At 41.5% G+C, this 24,650-nt stretch overlaps 1 protein-coding gene across 2 annotated transcripts in view; it reads left to right on the top strand.

Moving 5' to 3' along the window:
* The window catches only part of mindy4 (MINDY lysine 48 deubiquitinase 4), a 203,984-nt gene that overhangs the window by 89,121 nt on the left and 90,213 nt on the right, over positions 1 to 24,650 (top strand). For both annotated transcript variants that reach the window (XM_060825650.1, XM_060825649.1), the window contains exons 9-12: positions 8,913 to 9,004; positions 10,249 to 10,350; positions 11,122 to 11,185; positions 17,051 to 17,116. In XM_060825650.1, the coding sequence (XP_060681633.1) occupies positions 8,913 to 9,004; positions 10,249 to 10,350; positions 11,122 to 11,185; positions 17,051 to 17,116 (324 nt within the window). The remainder of the gene's footprint in view (positions 1 to 8,912; positions 9,005 to 10,248; positions 10,351 to 11,121; positions 11,186 to 17,050; positions 17,117 to 24,650) is intronic.

Below are 24,650 nucleotides of genomic sequence, written 5' to 3'. Positions count from 1 at the left end.
TCAGTGTAGCAAACTCTGGAAGGACAAAATCCATAATCAAACTTTGTGTGTTGGCTGTTTTGGTTTGGCCTATAATTGGAGGATATGGTTTGGTTTGTGCTGATGTCCGATCTCACATTCAACCAAAGTCCTGGCTGATGGCATTGAATTCTGTTCGGTCTTTTCCAGCTTTTACAAGGGGCCTTTTTGTTCATTCTGTTATCGTTGGCCCGTAGTAACTGCTGTGCATTTTCCTTTCCTCTGTGCTTTCATTTGTCTAATCCCTGTGCACAGTAGTATGTACAAGTGCATCTCTCTTTGGTGCTGAGCCTCGTGTTCATTAATTTGTCAAAATAAACAAAGAAACACTATTTATACCCCTCAATATTTTAGAACCTTCTATCAGGTCACCTTTCATCCTCCTACACATCAGTGAAAAAAAGGTCCCAGCCTATCCAGTTTTTCTTCCACACCCAGCAACATCCTGGTAAATCTCTTCTGATTCCTGTCCAGCTTAAAAATATCCCTCCTATAACTAGGTAATAACTGAGAGTTCTGAGGAAGGATTACTTAACCTAAAATGTTAACTCAGCCTTCTCTCCACAGATGCTGCCAAACCTGCTGAGCTTTTCCAGCAATTTTTGTGAAAGAGAGAGAAATAGTTTGGATTTCTTTAACTGGTTATAGAATTTGAGACGTAACTGGGCTTTTTCTGAAAGATTTTGGTTTAAAAAGAGGAATAGTAATCCTGCATGGACCAAGACCAGTGTTTCCCTGTGTGTGAATAGATACAAAAGAAATCTACTATTTATTTTATGTTTCTTTTCTTGTCCTTTAAAAGTATTTGCTTATTTCAACAACAAAATTGACAATTTAAAGTTATCGGCTAGTTGATTTATATTGAATAAGGAATAGGTTATCTGATTTCTCCGAAACACTGACACAGTTCCTGGAATCTCGTAAGAAATAAATGAGATTTGGCTTGTTGTGAATGATTGGCTTTGATTATAATGTGAAACATTTAGGTAACAGAGTAGCATTTGAAAATAATCATCCACTGTCCTTCAGGTAATCAAGGATCTGCAAGGTGAAAATTTGTTCAGATGTTGAATTTCAAGTGTGCTAATTTCTTGCATGTAAAACACTTTTGGGATATCCTGAGTTTGTGAAAGATGCTGTATAAATACAAGTCTGTCTTTATTTAAAAAGCTAATTCTCTCTGGAATGTTTTTACAGGGCATGGGCTTTCAGATTAAAGGTCCCTTTTACATCAAAAGGGTTTTTGTGCAGACTGAAAGTGCTGTGATGGTTTGTATTTGGGCAGACTGACTGTAATACACAAGCAGTTAGTGTTATCTTGATTCAGATACTTAAGATAACTGCATACAAATTAATTGCTTTGATCCTGGGATGATGCAGGACTGTTGCTGGAAAGAATTGTGGCTTGAATTAGTGGTATGTGACTGAGATGCTGAAAAATGTGTTGCTGGAAAAGCGCAGCAGGTCAGGCAGCATCCAAGGACCAGGAGAATCGATGTTTCGGGCATATGCCCTTCTTCAGGAATGAGGAGGGTGTGCCAAGCAGGCTAAGATAAAGGTAGGGAGGAGGGACTTGGGGGAGGGGCATTGGGTATGCGATAGGTGGAAGGAGGTTAAGGTGAGGATGAGAGGGCGTGGGGGCAGAGAGGTCGGGAAGAAGATTGCAGGTCAAGAAGGCGGTGTTGAGTCCGAGGGTTGGGACTGAGATAAAGTGGGGGGAGGGGAAGTGCGGAAGCTGGAGAAATCTGCATTCATCCCTTGTGGTTGGAGGGTTCCTAGGTGGAAGATGAGGCGCTCTTCCTCCAGGCGTCGTGTTGCCATGGTCTGGTGATGGAGGAGGCCAAGGACCTGCATGTCCTTGGTGGAGTGGGAGGGGGAGTTAAAGTGTTCAGCCACGGGGTGGTTAGGTTGGTTGGTGCGGGTGTCCCAGAGGTGTTCTCTGAAACGTTCCGCAAGTAGGCAGCCTGTCTCCCCAATGTAGAGGAGGCCACATCGGGTGCAGCGGATGCAGTAAATGATGTGTGTGGAGGTGCAGGTGAATTTGTGGCGGATATGGAAGGATCCCTTGGGACCTTGGAGGGAAGTGAGGGGGGAGGTGTGGGTGCAAGTTTTGCATTTCTTGCGGTTGCAGGGGAAGGTCCGGGAGTGGAGGTTGTGTTGGTGGGGGGGGGGTGGACTTCCTCATTCCTGAAGAAGGGCTTATGCCCGAAACGTCGACTCTCCTGCTCCTTGGATGCTGCCTGACCTGCTGCGCTTTTCCAGCGCACATTTTTCAGCTCTGATCTCCAGCATCTGCAGTCCTCACTTTCTCCATGTGACTGAGGTGGCTTGGGGCACAGAATGCTTTCTGGAGGGTTGAAATTTTCCTTTTTATATTACCCTGAAAAGTTATTGGTAGTTTCCTCTCATTGTTATATTTATTCAATTTATTCAATGACCCAAACTGCACACAGTAAAGACCCCAGCTGGATAGCTTGCCTGTAACCAATCAGTGGATCTTAGTTGCAATGAGAATTGGCAACTTATCTTACCTTGGAGATGGAAACACTTTGCTAGCAGTTTCACCCTGCTTAGTGATTGATAGAAACTTACAATGCAGACGATTTGAAGATTGAAGCCATTCATTTTACTGGGCCTGGGGAATCAATTAAATCCATTTGAATCCTTTAGCATAGACCTAAAGAGCTTTCTGCTATGTAATGTGCTTTTTACTACATTGCACTACTAGATGATAACTCTCACTGTGGAGCCATAGCATCATACATTACGGGAAAAAGACTCTTTGATCCAACTCGTCCATGCCAACCAGATATTCTTAACTAATCTAGTCCCATTTGCCAGCATTTGGCCTATATCCCTTTCAATCTTTTCTATTTATGTACCCATCCAGATGCCTTTTAAATGTTGTAATTGTATCAGCCTCCTCCACTTCCTCTGGCAGCTCATTCCATATATGCATCACCTTCTGCATGAAAACTTTGCTCCCTTAGGTCCCTTTTAAATCTTTCCCCTCTCAACTTAACCTATGCCCTCTTATTTTGGACTCCCCTACCCCAGGGAAAAGGTCTTGGCTACTCACCCTGTCCATGCCCCTCATGACTTTATAAACCTCTATCAGGTCATCCCTCAGCCTCTACTGCTCCAGGGAAAATAGCCCTAGCCTATTCAGCCTCTCCGTATAGCTCAAATCTGGCAAAATCGTTTTGCACCCTTTCAAGTTTAACAACATCTTTCCTACAGCTGGAAGACCAGAATTGACTGCAATATTGCTCCTGTAGTGGCCTCACTATTGTCCTGTACAGCCACAACATGACATCCCAACTCCTAGACTCAATGCACTGACCAATAAAGGCATGCATACCAAACGTCACCTTCACTACCTTGCCTGCAATTCTACTTTCAAGAAGCTATGAACCTGCAACCCTAGGTTTCTTTGTTTGGCAACACTCTCCAGGACCCCACTGATAAGTGTCCAACCCCCCGCCTTGATTTGCCTTCCCAAACTGCAGCACCTCATATTTATCTGAATTTAAATTCCGTCTGCCAATCCTTTGCCCATTGGCCCACCTAATCAACGTCCAGTTGTACTCTGAGATAACCTCCTTCACCGTCCACTGCACCACCAATTTTGGTGTCATCTGCAAACTCACTATCCATGCCATCTGTATTCACATCCAAATCATTTATTTGTAGTAGTAGACCCAGTACCAATTCTTATGGCACGCCGTTGGTCTCAGCTTTCCAGTCTGAAGTACAACCTTCCACCACTACCACCAGGGAATATATCTAGTGAAGTTATTTGGTGGAACTGAAAAGAAAGAGATGATCACCATATTAAGATTGTACTATTAGCATTTCAGTAATTTGTAATGAGGTCTCCGCTATCTGTAGGAATGCAGTCGATTTTGATATAATGAAACAGTTATGTTCTTGTACGATCTTGCGTTATAAGAAAATTATGCAGCAGTTGTGTCATTTAAAGCAATGAGACCGGAATTCCATTGTAGCCAATACAGATGAAGAAAGTTTGTGTTTTACAAATACTAGTCTAAATCAGGTCAGTACGGTGGGTTCCCGCCTCATGTAATTAGATTAGATTCCACACCTACAGTGTAGAAACAGACCCTTTAGCCCAACAAGTCCACACTGACCCTCTGAAGAGAAACCCACGCCCTTTGGTTACCCCTGACTAATCCACCTAACACTACAGGTAATTTAGCATGGCCAATTCACCTGACCTGCACATCTTTGGACAGAGGGAGGAAACCGGAGGAAACCCACACAGACACGGGGAGAATGTGCAAACTCCACACAGACAGAGGTGGGAATTGAACCCGGGTCCCAGGTGCTGTGAGGCAGCAATGCTAACCACTGAACCACCATGCCGCCCACAACAAATACACCGTCCCTGGGTGTTTTCGAACCCCAAACCCTCCGATTAATAGCTGAACATGCTAACCAATTATGCCACAGAGACAGATCTGTGTGGAGTTTGCACATTCTCCTCGTATCTGCATGGGTTTCGTCTGGGTGCTCCGGTTTCCTCCCACAGTCCAAAAATGTGCAGGTTAGGTGAATTGGCCATGCTAAATTGCCCATAGTGTTAGGTGCATTCGTCAGGGGTGAATGTAAGGGAATGGGTCTAGTTGGGTCCCTCTTTGGAGGGTTGGTGTGGACTTGTTTGGCCGAAGGGCCTGTTTCCATACTGTAGGGAATCTAATCTAAAATCTAATCTAAAAATCCTTCAATCATGTTAAGCCAATTTGTGTTGAAGAAACAAGTGTTATAGCAGAACCAACTGTAATAGGGTCGTAATAGAGGATTTTAACTTTTCAAATATAGACCGGGACTACCCTAGTGTTAAGGGCTTGGTTGGAGAGGAATTTGAATTGAATTGAATTTATTGTCCCGTGTTCTGAGACACAGTGAAAAGCTTTGTCTTGTGAGCAATACAGGCAGATCACAGAGTTAAGTAGCATAGATAGTAAATAATAGGTAAACAGCGGCAAAAACAAAAACACAGGTACAGGCGAATGTTAAGAGTTTGTGAGTCCATTTAGTATTCTAACAACAGTAGGGTAGAAACTGTTTCGAAACCGGCTGGTGTGTGTTCAGGCTTCTGTACCTTCTCCCCAGTGGTAGAGGTTGTAGAAAAACATTGCCAGGGTGGGATAGATCTTTGAGAATGCTGACGGCCTTTCCTTGACAATGAGCCTGGTAGATGGATTCTATAGATGGGAGGTTGGTCTTTGTGATTATCCGGGCTGTGTTCACCACTCTTTGTAACCGTCTCCGATCTTGAATGGTACAGTTGCCATACCAGGTGGTGATACATCCAGACAGAATGCCCTTGATGGTGCAACTATAAAAGTTGTATTCGCCGTCATGCCAAATTTTCTCAGCTGCCTGAGGAAGAAGAGACATTGTTGGGCCTTTGTAACCAGTGCGTTCACATGAAGAGTCCAAGAAAGCTTGTTGTGGATGACCACTCCCAGGAGTTTGACACTCTCCACTCGTTCCACCTCTGCTGTTAATGTATAGGGGAGCATGAGTAACATCCTGCCAAACGTCAATAATGAGTTCCTTGGTTTTTCTGGCATTTAGAGCTAGGTTGTTCCCAGTGCGCCATTTTTCCACCTCTTCCACATCCCGTTTGTTTCGTTGCCATCTGAGATTTGAGTGACTATGGTGGTGTCATCAGCGAACTTGTGATTGGCATTAGTCTGGTATTTGGCGATGGAGTCATGGGTATACAGTGAGTACAGTAGGGGGCTGAGTACGTACCCCTGGGAGGCTCCAGTGTTGAGTGTATGTGAGGATGAAATATTGTCCCAGTCTTCACTGATTATGGCCTAGGGGTCAGGAAACTGAGGATCCAGTTACAGAGAGTGGAGCTTAGTCCGAGATCACTAACTTTAGTAATCAGTCTCGAGGGGATGATTGTGTTTTTTTTGATGAGATTAGGTTTCCGACAGTGTGGAAACGGGCCCTTTTGCCCAACCAGTCCACATCTACCCTCGGAAGAGTAACCCATCCAGACCCAGAAGGCTGAACTGTAGTCAATGAGTAGGATTCTTACGTAGCTGTTCTTAGTGTCAAGATGTTCTGGGGACGAGTGAAGGGCAAGTGATATGGCATCTGATGTGGATAAGTGTCTATAAGAAAGATTTTTTGTTCATTATGTGAATATACCTACTACAGAAGGAGCAAAACTTGACCTTCTCTTGGGAAATAAGGCAGGGGAAGTGACTGAGGAGTCAGTGGGGGAGCACTTTGGGACCAGTGATCATAATTGAAATAGTTTTAAAGTAGTTACGGAAAAACATACATTTGATCTTAAAGTTCTATATTGGAATTAGACCAATTTTGATGGTATTAGCTAAGAACTTTCAAAGTTTGATTGGGAGAGGCTATTCGGAGGAAAAAGGATAGGGGGAAAGCAGAAGGCCTTCAAAAATGACATAATGAAAGTTGAGGCAGTATGTTTCTGTTAGGTGTAGGGAATGCTGGAAGACTGGAGAAATTGAAGCTGTGGTCCAAAAAAGGAAGAAGGCATATATCAGGTATAGGTAAAAACAATGACTGCAGATGCTGGAAACCAGATTCTGAATTAGTGGTGCTGGAAGAGCACAGCAGTTCAGGCAGCATCTGAAGATCAGTAAAATCACATTTTGGGCAAAAGCCCTTCATCAGGAATAAAGGCAGCTGAGATCGATTAAATTCCCCGTAGTTTAGAAAATTCCTCTAGTCTTTTTACAGGTACCTTGGGTCTTGAATAACCTATTGACTGTATGAACAAGTGAACCATAGCCACCTGAAGGGATTTTGGGAATGCTATTAAGATGTTGGAATCTTAAGCACTAAAACAAAAAAAAACAATCAGTGTGATTTAAGGCAACTACAAAATATCAATCAGCAAACGTGTAATAAACTAGCTTTAATCAGTTTAACATCAGTTGATGTAAATCTGTTTAACATGATCAGCTATTAAACTATCAGAATCACCATGAATTAGAATTAATATTATGGTAATATTGGATCGTCATATTGCTGTTGAGTAATTTGCAACTGATGTAATGAGCAGACAAAAGTAAATTTGGCAAGAAACTGCTGCAAAGTGAGCAAATATATCCAGCATCTTGTGATGAAAGTCTGAATCTTTTTGAAACCATGATTTTAAATCAGAGAACAGATGACTGAAGGCTTGTTGGGGGTTTTAATGAACGTTTGTTTGTATTTTGATGTTTATAACAAAAGATGAACAACATAAGTCATGAGTTTAGTGAAAGCTCGGCTGAGCAATTTTTATTTTTATTTGGTTGAAAGCTTCAGTTCAGAAGAGTCTTGAAATTGTATCAGAATTTAGTTTCTCTCAGAAAAAGGAGTTTGTTCAGAGCAGTTAAGGGAATAAATTACTTTGGTGTAAGAGTGTAGTTTGTGAAACTTACAGACCAGGAGCGTTTGGTTAGAAATCTCTGTTGATTATTCAGAGGTGAGATAGTATACGATCTCAGTTATGTGGATATTCAAAAAAAAGACTTCCCAGCTCACAGCTCAGGAACATAGGGGGAAAAATGTTAATTGTCTAGTTTTGACAGGGAAGGAAAGTTTCTCTGGTCTTTGAATAACTGCCAAGCGGTATTGGACAGGAGTTGGGATTTTGATTTGCAGTGTGATTTGATATCTTTTGAACTGGGGAGGCACAGTGGCTCAGTGGTTAGCACTGCTGCCTCACAGCGCGAAGGACCCGGGTTCAATTCCAGCCTCAGGTGTCTGTCTGTGTGGAGTTTGCACATTCTCACCGTGTCTGTGTGTGTTTCCTCCGGGTGCTCCGGTTTCCTCCCACAGTCCAAAGTTGTGCAAGTCAGGTGAATTGGCCATGCTAAATTGCCTGTAGTGTTCAGGGATGTGTAGGTTAGACGCATTAGTCAGGGGTACATGTGGAATAATGGGGTATGGTTTTGGGTGGGATACTCTTCGGAGGTTGATATCGACTTGTTGGGCCGAAGGGTCTTCTTCAACACTGTAGGAATTCTAATTCTATTATATTTAAATAATGTGGTTTGTTTTATTTTTATTTCTTTTCTGTGATAAACTCCAGTTTTATTCTTAAAACCTAATCTGCGGCTTTATGCATTTATGCTGTAGTGAAAGATTTCCATGTTAAAGAAAGAAAAACAAATTGCCATCTCTCAAGTCAGGTTTCATTCTAGGATCTGATATGTCCTGTAGTACAATCAGCTGGGATCCTAATCACCTCTTCAAGGTTTTAGCATTAATTTAGAATTCAGATCGTCATGATACCATGTTCATCTGACCTCATTGGTGTGATGAGAGTTCTGAGATTGCTGAAGAATGTTGATTGCTAACAGATCCTGATTACTGGGTCCAGATAACCATCCTTCATTTACTGTTTCTTGATAATGCCTGGAATTTATTCAGTAATGGTAGGGGGCATTTGATACCCCTCTGTATTGCCATTGCCTGCTGTAGCACTCCCTCTGTACCTCATTGGAGCATCAGCCTGGACCTTGTACACAAGTCTCTGAGAGTGATCTTAGCCTTCTTTCTCAAGTGATCAACGTTACCATTCTGAAGAAGAGCACAACACTGCATGAAACTTATTCTCTGGCCTTTTTCACATAAATGTTTGTGGCAGCTTGTGGTGCACAAATTCGCTGACACATTTCTTATACTACAACAACAACTGCGCTTAATCCCAACTATGTATTTAGCTGTGGAAAGCATTTTGATATTCTTAGGTAATGAAAGATGTTGCAAATGTAAATAAAAGTTTTCTTTTAGGGTCAAGGAAATCATTAGACAGGAATGCTGCATTGCTGAGCTCCTGTATCATCTGGTTTACCAGCTTGAACGTTCTGTTATCTTTTCAGGGTGGTCCTTGTGGAGTTTTGGCTGCTATTCAGGCCTGTGTCTTGCAAAAGCTGATCTTCGAGGACATAGCAAACAGTGGCAGTGAGGCCATGTAAGTACATGTGTGTACATTTTAAGCAGGAACACGTATCACATCTAATGCTCAAAAATACAGACATACAGGTCGTCAGGTAATTTATCCCACATTAATTTACTAAGGCATTAAGAATTGTGAAATTGTGGCCAACGATGGATGGCACTGTTTCACTTGAAATGTGAGCTTGTAACCATGCAATAATTGGCTATGTTTTTCTGCCATCTTCAAACTTAAAGGATGGCCAATGTTACAGGATGCTTAACTGAAACCGCACAGCGATAAATGACTTCAGGAAGAATGCCATTCAGTATTGCCAATGCATGGGATCTTGAAGATAGAATGAAACTGTTGTGAGGATCATCTTTAATGCCCTTGGCTTTCAGCAACATTTTATAAAAATTGTTTACCTTCACATAACCTTTCGCATTTCACCTTGTCCATCTGTTTCTAGAATTTCCATCCCAGGCCTCTACATACCACTGGTCTACTAACCCAGAACCCTAGGCCAATGTTCTGGGGCCATGGATTTAAATCTTAACATGGTAGAATTTGGAAAATTGAATTCAAACAAAATCTGGAATAAATCTGGCTAATCTGATAGCAATCATGCAACAGCGGTTGATTGTAGAGGAAAAAAAACCTCATCTGGTTGTTCTTCTGGAAGAAAATCTGCAGATCTTTACCTGGTTTTGTCTACATTTGCTTCCAGACCTACAGTGATTGACTCCTAAATAACCAAACAGGCCACTCATTTGAAGGGACAATTAGAGTTGGACTACAAACGCTAGCCTTGCTCGTGATGCCAATTCCTGCACAAGAATAAAGGAGAAGAAACCTACTTCCCTCCCTCTCCTTTTTAAGTCAGAAGTGATATGACACCAGGTCATAGTTCAACAGGTTTATTTGAAATCTGAAGTTTTTGGAGTACAGCCCCTTCGTCACTCCAAAAGCTGGTGATTTCAAATAAACCTATTGGACTATAATGTGGTGTCATGTGACTTCTGACTTTGTCCACCTCAATCCAACAGTGGCACCTCCATATCTACTTTTTAAGATGCTACTTAAAACCCACATCATGAACCAAACTTTTAGTCACCTGTCCGATTACTCTAATTTGCCTTGGTGTCCACATATAGTCTGTAAACAAGCATATTAAGGGCTTTGGAAACGTTTTTTGTTTACTTTAGAAGTATTATATATACATACAAGTTGTTGCAATGGGGTAATTGTGGTTTTTCTCCCTTCTCTCTGACCTGCAGGGAACTGCAGCCAACCAATGGTCAGCGATCACAGTGTCTTGCATTGGCCATTGCAGACATATTATGGCGTGCTGGGGACAGGAGAAGAGCAGTAGTTGCTCTGTAAGTATAGAGTATAGACAGGGTCATGGATAAAGGTGAGATTTCAAATGGTACCATTTTAAATGGTAGTCTAACCTAAAATGGTGTAGGTTAGATGAGCATCAGATTAATGTCATAAGTCGGCGCAACATCGAGGGCTGAAGGGCCTGTAATGTTCTTTGTTCTAGGTTCTGTGTTACCATTACCACTCAACACCAGTTGGGTTACTACTAATGAGTTCAAGTCCCACTCCAGAGGATAAGTACAAGCAATTCAGTGATATGACATACAGTGATCAGGGGAGCACAGTACTGTCCTTTGGATGAGATATTAAACAGAGGCCTGATCAGAATGTTACCAACTGAGCTATGGCTGATGTCTTGAGAAGTGGATAATCGTTATTATGAAAGTGTAAAATTTAAGGGTTACATTCTCTTGCTGATCACAATCAATCAAACCTCAAGAAAAGGAGCAAGTTTTCAATACCTAAACCTGAAGCCTGATTTGTTCAGGAACAAATCTTCTCGGAAAAAACAATTGTAAAGCACTTGGAAACAGTGTGATGATTTGGTGAGATGCTATGTAAATTGAAATATTTCCTCATCTTGCAGCAAGGTGAAAAGCTTCATAATTTTGGGAAATGCTGATTCCATGCTCATCCTTCAGACAGGGCATATGTTGGCCCAGTGTCAAAATGTGCAGGAATACTGTCTGAACTTGAGCATTAAGAGCTACCCCATTTAGGTGTGTTTGCACTACCACTTGTTTTACCAATATAACTGTATGTTCCAGGTCAACAGGAAGACAGCAGTTTATCCCAGCAGGAAAATATAAAGCTGATGGGACAATTGAGACGGTATGTTTTCCCATATTCATTGAAAGTGGTTTTAGTTTTTCCTTTATGCAGTGCATTAAAATGATATTAAATTACTGTGTGAAAGAGATATGGAAGCACATTCAGTTCAAACTGGATTTGGATGTTTTGAAAGAAAGTTGTGCATTGATGTGGTGCCTTTCACAACTTCTAGAAGTTCTAATGTGCTTTAGAGCTTCATTTGAAGTGTTTCCTATGTTGTAATGTATCCACACAATAAAGACTCCATTGTAATGATATTGGTTGAAATATATATTTTGACCAGAATACCAATTTCCCTAGTGATCTTTGAAATGGTGTGATTGGAACACTTCATTTACCTGAAAGAGCAGGCAGAGCCTTGGTTTAATATCTGATCCAAACGAAAGCACCTACAACAATGCAGTGCTTGTTCACACAGTTTGGGATTTTGTACTTTCGAGTTGAAGTTGAATGGAAATTGTCTGACTTAAGTAAATGTAAGGGAATTACGGAAAACTAACTGTGGGATACTGGGAAAGAGGAGAGAAATGGAATGACCCAGAAAGCTCTTTCAGGAGGCTTCCTTCTGTATAATTGTATTCTCTTGTGTTGAGGGGAACACTTTTAAGTTATTTTCCTCTATAGTTTCCATGTTCAATACAGCATTTAGAGTCTAATAATACAGATCTGGTAGCAGGAGCTGTGTCTGCTGTTGTAATCTCATCTGATGGTAATACTAGACTGGTAATATCCCAGATTGAAACCTGACTTAATGGGCTGTACATTTTATTTTAGCAATGGGTTACCATGATAGTCATTGAACACATCACAAAAGTACTAGTGCAGTATTAACCAAAGTAAAGAAAGCTATATATATGCAAGATAATTTGGAAAGATCCAAAATAGCAAAAAGAAAGTTGCAAACCTTTTTCTCAGCAAGAAATGAAAAAAAAAACAAACAGTAGCAGATGCTGGAAATCATCAGCACAAACAGAAGCTGCTGGAAAAACTCAGCAAGTCTAGCAGCATCTATGGAGGGAAAGCAGAGTTAATATTCTGGGGTCAGCGACCCTTCTTCAGAACTGGTCACTATGGAAACATTCGCTGTGCATAGAAGAGTGTGGGATGCTGCTTAAAAAGGAAATTAGGAGGGTAAAGAGGGGCCACAAAATGGAATCAAGGAAAACCCCAGTGCTTTTTGCAAGTATATTAAAAATAAGAGGATTACCAGGAAAAGAGTGGGACCTATTGGAGACCAACCTGTCTGTGGAGCAGTAGATGTGGGTGAGATCTTGAGAGTACTTATCATCTGTATTCACAGAGGAAAATGCTGTGGATATTACTTGGGATGATGTGGTTCGAGAATACCTTATTATTATGGAGAAGGTATTAGATGTTTTAGTGGGCACACAAGGGCAAAACTTCTCAGGGCCTGATGAGATGTATTCCAGGCTGCCATGGGAGCCATGGGAGGAGATTGCTGGTGGATATATTTGACACTTTGCTGACCACAGATGAAATGCCAGATGACTGGAGGATGGCTAATGTGGGTCTTTTGTTCAAGAAGGGCAGCAGGATATGCCAGGTAACTACAGATCAGTTGGACCATGTCATTGGTAGGAAAATAATGTAAAACTTTTGAAGGACAGGATTCGTCAGTATTTGTAAAGGCTGGAATTGATCAGAGATTGTCAGCGTGGATTTGGTAGCAGGAGATCCTGTCTGACTAATTGAGTTTTTTGAAAAGGTAACTAAATATAGTGATGAGGATAGTGCAGTTGATGTGGTTTAAATGGACTTCAGTAAGGTTTTTGACAAGATCTCACATGGATGGCTGGTCCAAAATGTAAGACCCCATGAGATCCAGTGCAGATATCTGGTCGGCATGGACGGGTTGGACAGAAGGGTCTCTTTCCGTGCTGTACATCTCTATGACTCTTATGTTGGCAAACTCAGTCCAAAATTGGCTTGCAAATCGGAGGCAAAGAGTGATGGTGGAGGGTTGTCTATCAAAATGGAAGCCTGTGATCTGTGTTTTACCACAGGGATCGATCTGTGGAACCCTTGCAGTTGTATGTACGTTAATGACCCGGATGTAAGTATACAAAGTGTAGTTAGTACATTTGTGAATGACATGAAAATTAGTTTTGTTGATAGTGAGGAGGATGGTCTTAGGCTACAGTCTGATATTGGTTAGCTCGTAAATTGAAAAGTGATAATTGGAATTTAAAGCTGATATGTGTGAGGTGATGCATCTTGGGAGGTCTGTAATGGGAAGGATGTACACAATGAATGGTAGGTCCCTACAAAATACTGAGTAACAAAGCAACCTTGGGGTATAAGTCCATAGATCCCTGAAGGTGTCAGCACAGGTAGCCAGGGTAGTGAAGGTGGCATACACAATACTTGTCTTAGCCAGATCGTAGAATATACTTTAGTGTGGAACAGAACTGCATACAGTTCTGTGTGGAACAGAACTCCATCAGTGGCCTGACCTGTTCCATAATGTAAAAGCTTAACTTCACAATGCCTTACAAGTAAACATCCAAGCTGCTTAATTCCATCTACCAATTCCACCTCTTCTGCTGAAATAGTCTCACAACTTTAGTTTTATACTTGTCCTTACTAGAACATTCTTGGCATAGTTACCATGCTATACCCTCTTTATTGAATTGAATTGAATTTATTGTCACGTACCAAAGCACAGTGAAAAGCTTTGTCTTGCAAGCAGTACAGGCAGATCACAGAGTTAAGTAGCATAGACAGTAAATAATAGGTAAACAGTGGCAAAAACCAAAACACAGGTACAGGCAAATGTTAATTAAACTTGAGGTCCATCAAAACTATATTGTTTATTTTAAAGGTTATTCATGGGATGTTGCCTTTGCTATCTGAATAGAAGTCTATAAAATTATGAGATGCACGGATGGAGTTGACAGTCAGCATTTATTTCCCAGAGTTGAAATGTCTAATGTAGGGGTCATGCATTTAAGGTGAGAAGGGGAAAGTTCAAAGGAGATGTGAGGAGTAAGTTTTTTTTAACACAAGAGTCTGGAACATGCTGCCAGGGGTGGTGGTGGAGGCACATACAATAGAGACATTTAAGGGATTTTTAGATAAGTACATGAATATGCAAGGAATGGAGGGATATGGACCAAGGGCAAGCAGAAGGGATTAGTTTAATTTGACATCATGTTCGTCTCAATATTGTGAGCTGTAGAACCCATTCCTGTGTTGTACAGTTCTATGTTTTATGGAGCAACATTTTTTGCCCTCCCTAATTGCCCTGCAAAGGCTGGTGGTAAGTCACCTTTTTGAACTGTTGCAGTCTAGTTTTGTGGGTGCTGTTCAGACAGCTTGCTCTCGCCTGCATATTATTGTGCTGCCACCCGTGCTGGGTCTGTCCTGTCAGTGGGCCAGTCCATACTCAGGGATGGTGATGTGGATATCTGCAAAGTATGACTCCATGAGGGTGACTCTGTCAGGCTGTTGTTTGACTGGTCTATAAAACACTCCAATTTTAGCACTAGCCGCCAGACTTTAGTGAGCAGCTTTTTGCAAGGTTGATGAGGCTGAGTTTGCCTTCATTTCTGGTGCATAGGTTAATGTTAACTAATCCAGTTTCAATCCCTTTTGGGACCTTTTACTAGTTTTGTAGAACTGTGTGGCTTGCTCAGTCATTCAAGAAGCAATTAAGACTCATTGCTGTAGGTCAGGAATCATGTAGGCCAGACCAGGTAAGGATGTTGGTGAATTAGATAGGTTTTATGACAATCGATAATGGTTTTATATCGTTTTTAGACTTTTAATTTCAGAATTTTAAAAACATTTAATTCAAATCTTCTGTGGTGGGATTGGGACCTGGGTCACTAGATATTTACCTGCATTTCTGGATTACTTATGCAGTGACAGAAAATGTCTCGAGGCTATCACCAAATCTCATTCAGCTATCAAATCTGATCTCAATAACCTAAATTGGTTCAGTTAAGCAGCACCTCCAATTTTAACTTGCATCCTCCTTTGCAAGCTCTCTGACCTCTCAGCTCCTTGACTCTGTAATGTCATTAAAGGTGCTGTAATGACAGAGACTGGAGGTTTGCACACTCACTCTTGTCACAACTCCATTGCTTGCAACGTAAAATCAAAACTACTTTTTCCAGTTACCAACTTGACCAATTAAATCCCTTATCTGTATTGGATTTCAAACACCAGCTTCTTTCAACCAGGTTGATACTAGCCTGATAACCTAGTTGGAAGGATGTTCTTATGAGGAGAGGTTGAGTTGGTTGGCTTGCATTCATTGGAATTTAGAAGAATGACTTTCTTGGCGTATACAACATTCTTAAAGGGACGTTTCTGGGTAGATGCAAAGAGCTTGTTTCTCCTTGCTGGAGAGTCATGGACCAGAGGCATAATCACAGAATAAAATGATGTCCATTTAAGATAGAGTTCTCTGAGAGTAGTGAATCTATAGAATCCTTCACCTCAGAGGACTGTTGAGGCTGGGTCACTGAGTATATCCAAGGCTGAGACAGACAGATTTTTAATCAGTAAAGGAGTCAAGGTTATGAGAAAAAGGCAAGAAAGTGGAGTTGCAGATTATCAGATCAGACGTGATCTCACTGAATAGGCAAAAATGAGGACTGCAGATGCTGGAAACCAGAGTCTAGATCAGAGTGGTGCTGGAAAAGCACAGCAGGTCAGGCAGCATCGAGGAGCAAAAGCCCTTCATCAGGAATGGAGGGAGGGAGCCTCCAGGGTAGGAAGATAGGCTGGGGAGAAGGTAGCAAAGAGTACAATAGGTGACTGGAGGGGGGATGGAGGTGATAGGTCAGAAGGAAGGGTGGAACAGATAGGTGGGAAGGGAGATTGGCAGGTAGGACAGGTCATGGGGATGGTGCTGAGCTGCCAATATCCCTTACCTGCCAATCTACCCTTACCTCCCAATCTACCTGCCAATCTCCCTTCCCACCTACCTGCTCCACCCTCCTGTCTGACCTATCACCTCCATCCCCACTCCCATACACCTATTGTACTCTTTGCTACCTTCTCCCCAGAATGCTGGTTAAGATAATATTTCCTCTCATTAGGTAATCTAGGACTAGTGGGCATAGTTTGACGATGAGGAGTCTCTCATATATGATAGAAATGATGAGGATTTTTTTTTCTGAGAACATCAATGGTTCTCAATGGAATTCTTGTTTTGAGAGAGCAAAGAAGGATGAGTTCTCCGAGAGTTGACAGTGTATGCTGGAAAGCACAGCCAGTCAGGCAGTATCTAAGGAGCAGGACAGATAACGTTTCAGACATAAGCCCTTCATCAGGCTTATGCCCGAAATGTTGATTCTCCTGCTACATGGATGCTGTCTGACCAGCTGTTCTTATCCAGCGTTCACTCACGACTCTGATCTCGAGCATCTGTAGTCCTCACTTTCTCCTGAGTTCTCCAAGAGTCCGTGCCTGGCTATCAGTGTGCTGATGCTGCTCACAACATTAACTACTGATCACGGAAGTTGCTGCAGCATGCTGACCTTGGAAGTCCACTAAGGAGTAAAGTTAGTGGGAACTCTAGTGAAATGTTATTGAAGTTGAGACCACTGTCTGGTCAGCCATGATCTTATCAAATGGCAAAACAGGCTGAAAGGACTCAATGGCCTTCTCTCCTATCTCCTATATTTTCAGATTTGTTATATAAAGGTAAGTTCTGTGAGTAGAGTTGTAAATAGTGCATTAGATTCAACCATTTTAGAGCCTATGGGTGTGCAAAGTTTTATAGTTAATCTCTGAAGGTAAATAAGACTGATTTTTAAAACTAATATACAGGACTTATTCAAACCTTGTTAACTTATTGTTTTGAACTAATAAGTGAAATATGTTCCCTTTCAGATTATACTGAACACTCTGACAAACTTCCAGGACCTGACAACTTTTCTTCAGCAAAATGTTGGCCAGGTTTGAGCTACTCTCTACCTTCTGTTGGTTTGAGCAAATGTGTGAAAGAAAATGGAAGCAAACAAAAAGTTCATTAAGGATACACATCAGGCATGTTAGTGTATTGCCACAAAAAGAGGTGGTTTTGGTTTTGGGATTGAGATGCAAGCCTTGGAGTCACTGAGTGATACAGCATAGAAACAGGCCCTTTGGCCCATCATGTCTGTGTTTACCAACAAACACCAAATAAGTAATCTCTTTTAATGGCACTGGGCCAGTATCCTTCCATGCTCTGGCATTTTCAGTTCGCATCCAGATGTTTCTTAAATGTTAACAAAGTATCCGCCTCCACCACCCTCTCAGGCAATACATTCCAAATTTCTACCACCCACTGAGTGAAAGTTTTTTTTTGCTTCTGATCTTCACCACACCAGGTACACCTCACTTTAAAATACATGGTTTTAGACACATCACACATCTATCATTGGGCAAATTCTCATGTTCTACTCTTATGTGTAGCTATTACCCCTCAGCCTCCTCTGCTTGAAGGAAAACAAGTGCTCATCCAGATGCTGCTTAAATGTTGTGAGAGTACCTGCCTCCTCCATCCTCTCAGTCATGTTCCATGTATCTACCACCCAGATTAAAACAAACTTCCTTCAGATCTCTTCTAAACCGCTTGCTCCTTGCCTTAAACTGATGCGCTGTGGTCTTAAGACACATACTTTCTGCAAAACTCTCTGCCACGGGGAAAATATTCTTACAATCTACTTTGTCAATGACCCAGCAATGTTTTATTAGATTCCCCCCAATAATAGCCACCTCTGCTCCAAAAAAACACAATCCCAGCTCCTCCTCATAACTGATTTCATCCCAGGGGTAATACTAGTGAATCTCATCTCTACTGCATCCTGCCTAGTTCAGTCAAGCCCTTCTGATAGTGTGGCGAACAGAAGTGCATACATTATTCCTTCTGTGGCCTAACCAAGTCTCTATAAAGTAGTAACAAGACTTTCTTGCTCCTGTATTCTACACCCCAGCTAATGAAGGCAAGCATCCTGTATTCTGCCTTTACACTGTCTATCTGTCATGACATCTTCGGGACTCGTACATCAACATCCCTTTGTTCTTCAGTATTGCTGAGGGACCTCCCATTCATTGTGGTATATCCTTCCCTTATTAGATCTCCTAAAATGCATCACCATACACTTAACAAAATTAAATTCTATCTTACATTGCTCTGTCAGTTTACCAGCTGATCAATATCAGTAGCTGAGACCACTGCGTTATCAACATCACCAATGTTCATGTCTTGTACAAACTGACTTAATTATACCTTCAATATTCACATCTAAGTTGTTAGTGTTCATAATGAGTAGCAAGGGTCCCAGCATCAAACACTGTGACACACCACTGGTCACAGGCTTCCAGTTACAAAAACAAAACTCCACTATCACTCCTGGCCTTCTTTTGCAAGCCAGTTTTGGATCCAATTTGCCACTTGCATTGGATCCCATGGGCTCTTACCTTTTGAACCAACCTTTCATGTGGAACTTTGTCAAAAGCCTTACTGGAGTCCATGCAAATCACATCCATTGCAAAAACAGTATCAATATATTTAGCCACTTTTTTAAAAATGAATTAGACAGAACTCCCTTTAACAAGTCTGTGCTGACTGTCTCTGATCAATCCCTGCAATTCCAAAAAATGAGGATTAATCCAGACCCTCAATGTTTTCCAATAATTTCACTGCCACTGACATGAGACTAACTGGTCCATAATGACCTGGCCTATCCCTGCTGCCCTTGAACAAAGGAACCACATTGGCTATCCTCCAGTCATCTGGCACTTTACCTGTGGCCATGGAAGTGTTTAATATATCCAGCAGAGATCCAGCAATCTCCTCCCTTTTCTTGCCACAATATTCTGGGAAGCATTACGTCAGATTCTAGGGAGATATGATTCCTTACACCCCCTAAAGTATCTAATTAATCGTTATTAATCTTCATACGTTCTAGAACCTTACCATCCAACTGAAATCAAACAATTTCTTTCTCCTGTCTGAATACAGATGAGAAGTATTCATTTAAGAACTCAGCTACATCCACTGGCTCCTTGCACAGTTTGCTACTTTGATCTGTAGTGAGTTCCATTCTTTCTTTGGCAGTCCTCATCCCTTCATAAATAAGAGTTTTTCCTTGGTCCTATCTTGTCAATGTTTTGTGACCCCTCTTTGGCCTTCTAATTTCTTTATTAAGCAATCACCTGCACTTTATACTTTTGAAGGACTCTCCCCGTTTTTAATGCTCTATGCATGGCATATGCCTCCTTTTTCTTTATCAAACTCTTGGTATGCCTTGACATCTAGGGTTCTCTGGACTTACCACCTTTGCTCTTAAAGGAATACACTGGACCTGAATTCTCACTTCACTACTTTTAAAAGACTCACTTTCCAAATGTAGACATTGTGCCAGAAATGCATGCTGAACCCAAACATTAAACACAAGCTCATCTAAAATCACCCCTTCCTGTTATAAATCTTGCTCACCGATTGCTACAGCATTTGCTGACTTATTCTGGTTCCGATCCACTTACACTTGTAAAATTTGTATCTCTTTAAATCTGTTTAAATCTCTACACGACCTCTTCTCTGTAATCTCCAGCAGGAGCAGAAAGTGATGGTGGAGGGTTTTTATTCGGATTGGAGGTCTGTTACCAGTGGTGTTCCACAAGGATCAGTGCTGGGTCCACTTTTGTTTGTCATTTATATAAATGATTTAGATGAGTATGTAGAAGGCATGGTTAGTAAGTGTATGGATGACACCAAGATTAGTGGTATAGTGGACAGTAAAGAAGGTTGTCTTAAGTTTACAAGGAGATCTTGATCAATTCGGTCAATGGGCTGACGTGTGGCAGATGAAGTTTAATTGGACTGGGGTGAGTTATTGCATTTTAGTAAAACAAGTGTAGGATTTGTACAATCACATATAGATATTGTGGTTCAGAAGGCTTACCTTCATTGTTCAGACCTTTGAGTATAGGGGTTGGGATGTTATGTTGAGGTTGTACAGGATGTTGGTAAGGCCACTTCTAGAGTACTGTGTGTAGAGTTCTAGAGTTCTCAAAACTCGCTAAGTACTGTGTCCAGTTCTGGTTGCTCTGTTATTGGAAGGATATTATTGAGCTGGAGAGAGATCAGAAGAAATTTACCAGGAGCTTGCTGGGAAATGGAGAGTTTGAATTATAAAGATAGGCTGGGACTTCTTTTACTGGAGCATAGGAGGTCAAGGGGTGACCTTAGAGGTTTATAAAATCATGAGGGGCATGGATAGGGTGAATATCAAACGTCTTTTCCCTAGGGTGTGGAATTTCAAGACTAAGTGGCATAGTGTTAAGGTAAGAGAAGAAAGATTTTAAAAAAGCATGAGGGGCAATTTTTACACAGTGGTTTGTGTGCAGAATGAACTTCAAGAGGAAATGGTGGTACAGTCACAACATTGAAAAGACGTTGGATAAGTTCATGAGTAGGAAATATTTGGAGGGATATGGGCCAAGTGCAGGCAGGCAGGACTAGTTCAGTTTGGGATTATAGTTGGCATGGAATGGTTGGACCAAAGGGTCTGTATGACTCTGAATTCTCAACCTTCTGTGTCTTCCAACACAGCCTCTTGTGCACATCCTTCTCTTTTATCTGCAGTCCTGCATTTAGCCACCTATGTTTAAGTTTGGAATTTCCTTCCCAAACTGCTTAGTGCCTCCATTTCGCAATCTGCTTTAAGCTACTGCTCAAAGACTGTCTTTGACTAAGCTGTCGACCACTGATCCTAATTTTGTCTGATTACCTGACTAATAAGTGCCTTGGATTTGACTTGCATCAAAGGTGTGACATAAATGCCATTTAACTTTATTTCTCAGGATTACTGATTTAGTGTGCACTTTTTCTAGTGTTAATCATCTGTTTCAGGTCCCTGGCAGCTAAAGTTTTTTGGCTTCGATGTGTGCCTTTTGGTGCTGGTGGGAGAAATAAGGGGTATTTGTGGAGTGCATCATGCAGAGAGCAATTAAGCGTGCAGGCATTTGCTGGAAGAAACTGCAGTTCCCCCACAAAGCCTGACACTATTGTGCAGTATGTCAAATGGAGTAAACAGTGAAAGAGCCAAATATTTGTGGTGATGTGTGTGACATCCTTTGTTGAGCAGAGACCACTGTGTGTACGTTGTTTCTGTTTCCAGCACTGGGCTATTTTTAATGCTACATGCATGATTGTAATTGCCTAATATGTTTCTTAGAAATCTTTACAAGGACCTGTTAAAGAAAAGCTTTTACACTTCAAGGTTCAGATAACCCAAAATATCTATCGCCCAGGGGTGGTGGTCATTCAATCCAACAATCTGAAAACCAATCTCACTACCGTGTCCTTTGTTCTTTGCTCTGATTCTTGACTATAGGAGTTTGTTTGTCATCTTGCAGTTGTACGGGAGATTGGTAAAGCCACTTTTGGAGTAATGTGTACAGTCCTGGTTCCCCTGCTATAGGAAGGGTGTTATTAAATTGGAAAGGATGCAGAAAAGATTTACAAGATTGTTACTGGGGATGGGGGGGGGGGTAGGGAGTTGAGTTATGTAGATAGGCTGGGATTTCCTCCCCTGGAATGTAGGAGGTTGAAGGGTGACCTTATAAAGGTTTCTAAGGTCATGAAGGGTGTGGATACCAAAGGTCTTTGCCCTAGGTAAGGGGAATTCAAATCTAGAGGGCTTAGATTTAAGGTGAGAAAGGAAAGATTTAAAATAGACCTGAAGAACTTTTTCGTTGAGGGTGGTGCATATATGGAATGAACTGTCAGCTAGTGGTAGAGGCAGGTACAGAAAGATATCTGGACAGGTATGTGAATAACAATGGTTTAGAGGGATATGGAGCAAATGTAGTCAAGTGGCACCAGTTGGGAAATGTGGCTGGCATGAATGGGTTGGACCGAAGGGTCTGTTTCCATCTGTATGACACTGAATCTATCTCTCCCTCTGGCACATCTTAGCCCCAGCATCATTCTACTGAATTTTCATTGCATTACGATAACACCATAAGAAATAGGAACAGGAGTAGGTTTTTCGGCCCTCAGGCCTGCTCCACTATTCAGTAGGATCATGGTTGATCTGACACTCCTCATGTCTACTTTCCTGCATTTACTCCATAGCCCTTGATTCCCTGACTGATCAAGAATCTATATATCTCAGCCTTTAATATGCACAAGGATCTTGCCACAGGGAACTATGAGGGCAAGGAGTTCCAAAGACTTTCAATCCTCAGTAGAATTCTTCCTTCTTTCAGTTTCACGTTTGCGCTATTATATTCTGAGATGATGGCCTCTGGTCCTTGACTTTCCTGTGAGGGGAAATAGCTTCTTAGCATTCCCCAATCAAACCCCATTAGAAACATTTCAATGAAATCACCTTTCATTCTTCTAAAATCTGGTAAGTAGAGTTGTTTAGCCTTTGCTCATAAACCAATTCCTCTATACCAGGGACATCCTAGTGAACCACCTCCAATGAAGTGAAATCTTTTATTAAAAAAAGAGATTAAAGCTACCCAGTGTATTCCAGATGTGACTCACTAGCACTCTGTACAGTTACAGTATGACTCCTCTAGTCCTATACTACAAACCCCTTGAAATAAGGGACAACATTCTATTAGCCTTCTTTATTGAATGTATGTTTGCTCACTGAGCTGGAAAGTTTGGTTTCAGACGTTTCATCATCAAACTAGGTAACATCATCAGTGAGCGTCTGGTGAAGTGCTGGTGTTATGTCCTGCTTTCTATTGTGTTTAGGTTTCCTTGCATTGGTGATGTCATTTCCTGCGTTGGTCGTGTCATTTCCCGTGTTGGTGATGTCATTTGTTCGCAGGTGTCTCTCTGTCGGATGGCGTTGGTTTCCCATCTTCGGACCAGTTTTAACGTATTGTGTCCGAAGTTAGCTGCCTTATTGAGGCATGAGCAATAATGGCAATGTCGCAAGTGATGCCTGTCTTCATTGAACGAAGAATGAATACAACAGGGTGGCACGGTGGTTCACAATTAGCACTGCTGCCTCGCACCAGGAACCGGGTTCGATTCCATCCTCTGGTGACTGTGCACACTCCACACAGACATATTCTGGGTGCTCCAGTTTGCTCGCACAGTCCAAAGATGTGCAGGTTAGGTGGATTGGCCATGCTAAATTGCCCATAGTGTTCAAGGATGTTAGGCGCATTAGCCTGGGGTAAATATAGGATAGGGGAATGGGTATGGCTGGGTTAATCTTTGGAGGATCAAAATGGACTTGTTGGGCCGAAGGGCCTGTTTTGACAATGTAGGGATTCTATAAAAACATTCAGTTCTATTAAAAAAAAGATGCAGGGAATCTTCAGACAGATTGATCAGCTTGAAACAGTGCCAGGAAATAATGTGATGGGTTGTTCAGTTAAAGAAGTGGAATAAAAATGAAATACTCAGCATGTCATAACATCAATAGAGAGAAATATTAACATCAAGCTGTTAATTGAAAAAGATCAGAGATTTAACAGTCGTTAATAATGCAGAGGAAGTTGTTGCAAATACTTTACTCAAAATATTATTTTACTCACTCCCAGTCCATTACTTGTTCTTCAGTAGGAAGTACAAATTAAAATGGTGGTCATATCACTGGGTTGATAATCCACAAGATCGGGCTATCAATCCTGAGGGCAGGGGTTCAAGTCTCACCACAACCTGGTGATATTTAAACTAAATTAAATAAATAAGATCAGTAATGCTGGCCATGAAGATACCATTGATTGTTGTAAAAATCCATCTGGTTCACTAATGTTCTTCCTTTAGGAAGGAAATCTACCATCCAGGTCTGGCCAAACAAACCACAGCTATGTGATTGACTCTTAATTGCCCTCTTAAATGACCCAGAAAGCCACTCAGTTCAACATACTGTTGACATTCTGAATTGCTTGTTGCATTAGCCCACTAACTTTCAGTGATTAATGAACAACGTTTTCTGTAATTTCCTTTGCTACATGGACTCTTTGTCATCGATGAGTGATCATTGCTCCAGTCAGATTCTTTTGGCTGGCTGAATCTCATGTCATACTCACTTCCTAGTTCCAGTTTTGATTTGGAGATGCTGGTGTTGGACTGGGGTGTACAAAGTTAAAACTCACACAACACCAGGTTATAGTCCAACTGGTTTAATTGGAAGCACACTAGCTTTTGGAGTGACGCTCCTTCAATCACCTGATGAAGGACCGTCACTCCGAAAGCTAGTGTGCTTCCAATTAAACCAGTTGGACTATAACCTGGTGATGTGTGATTTTTAACTTAGTTCCAGTTTGTTGGCAGCTAAGCACCCTGACAGGTTGAACAGACAACAGTGTAAACAACGCACAATAAGAGCTGGTAGCTTGCTTTTTAACATACACAACCTACATACAACCCCAGAGCCACAGAAATGTGGTTGGCTCTTAATTGTCTTCTGAAGTGACCCAAAAAGCAACTTAGTTCAAGGGCACTTAGTGATGAGGTCTTTCCAGTTCC

This window comes from Hemiscyllium ocellatum, chromosome 5, assembly GCF_020745735.1.
Source record: "Hemiscyllium ocellatum isolate sHemOce1 chromosome 5, sHemOce1.pat.X.cur, whole genome shotgun sequence".
NCBI lineage: Eukaryota > Metazoa > Chordata > Chondrichthyes > Orectolobiformes > Hemiscylliidae > Hemiscyllium > Hemiscyllium ocellatum.
This window is presented reverse-complemented; position numbering and strand designations above follow the sequence as displayed.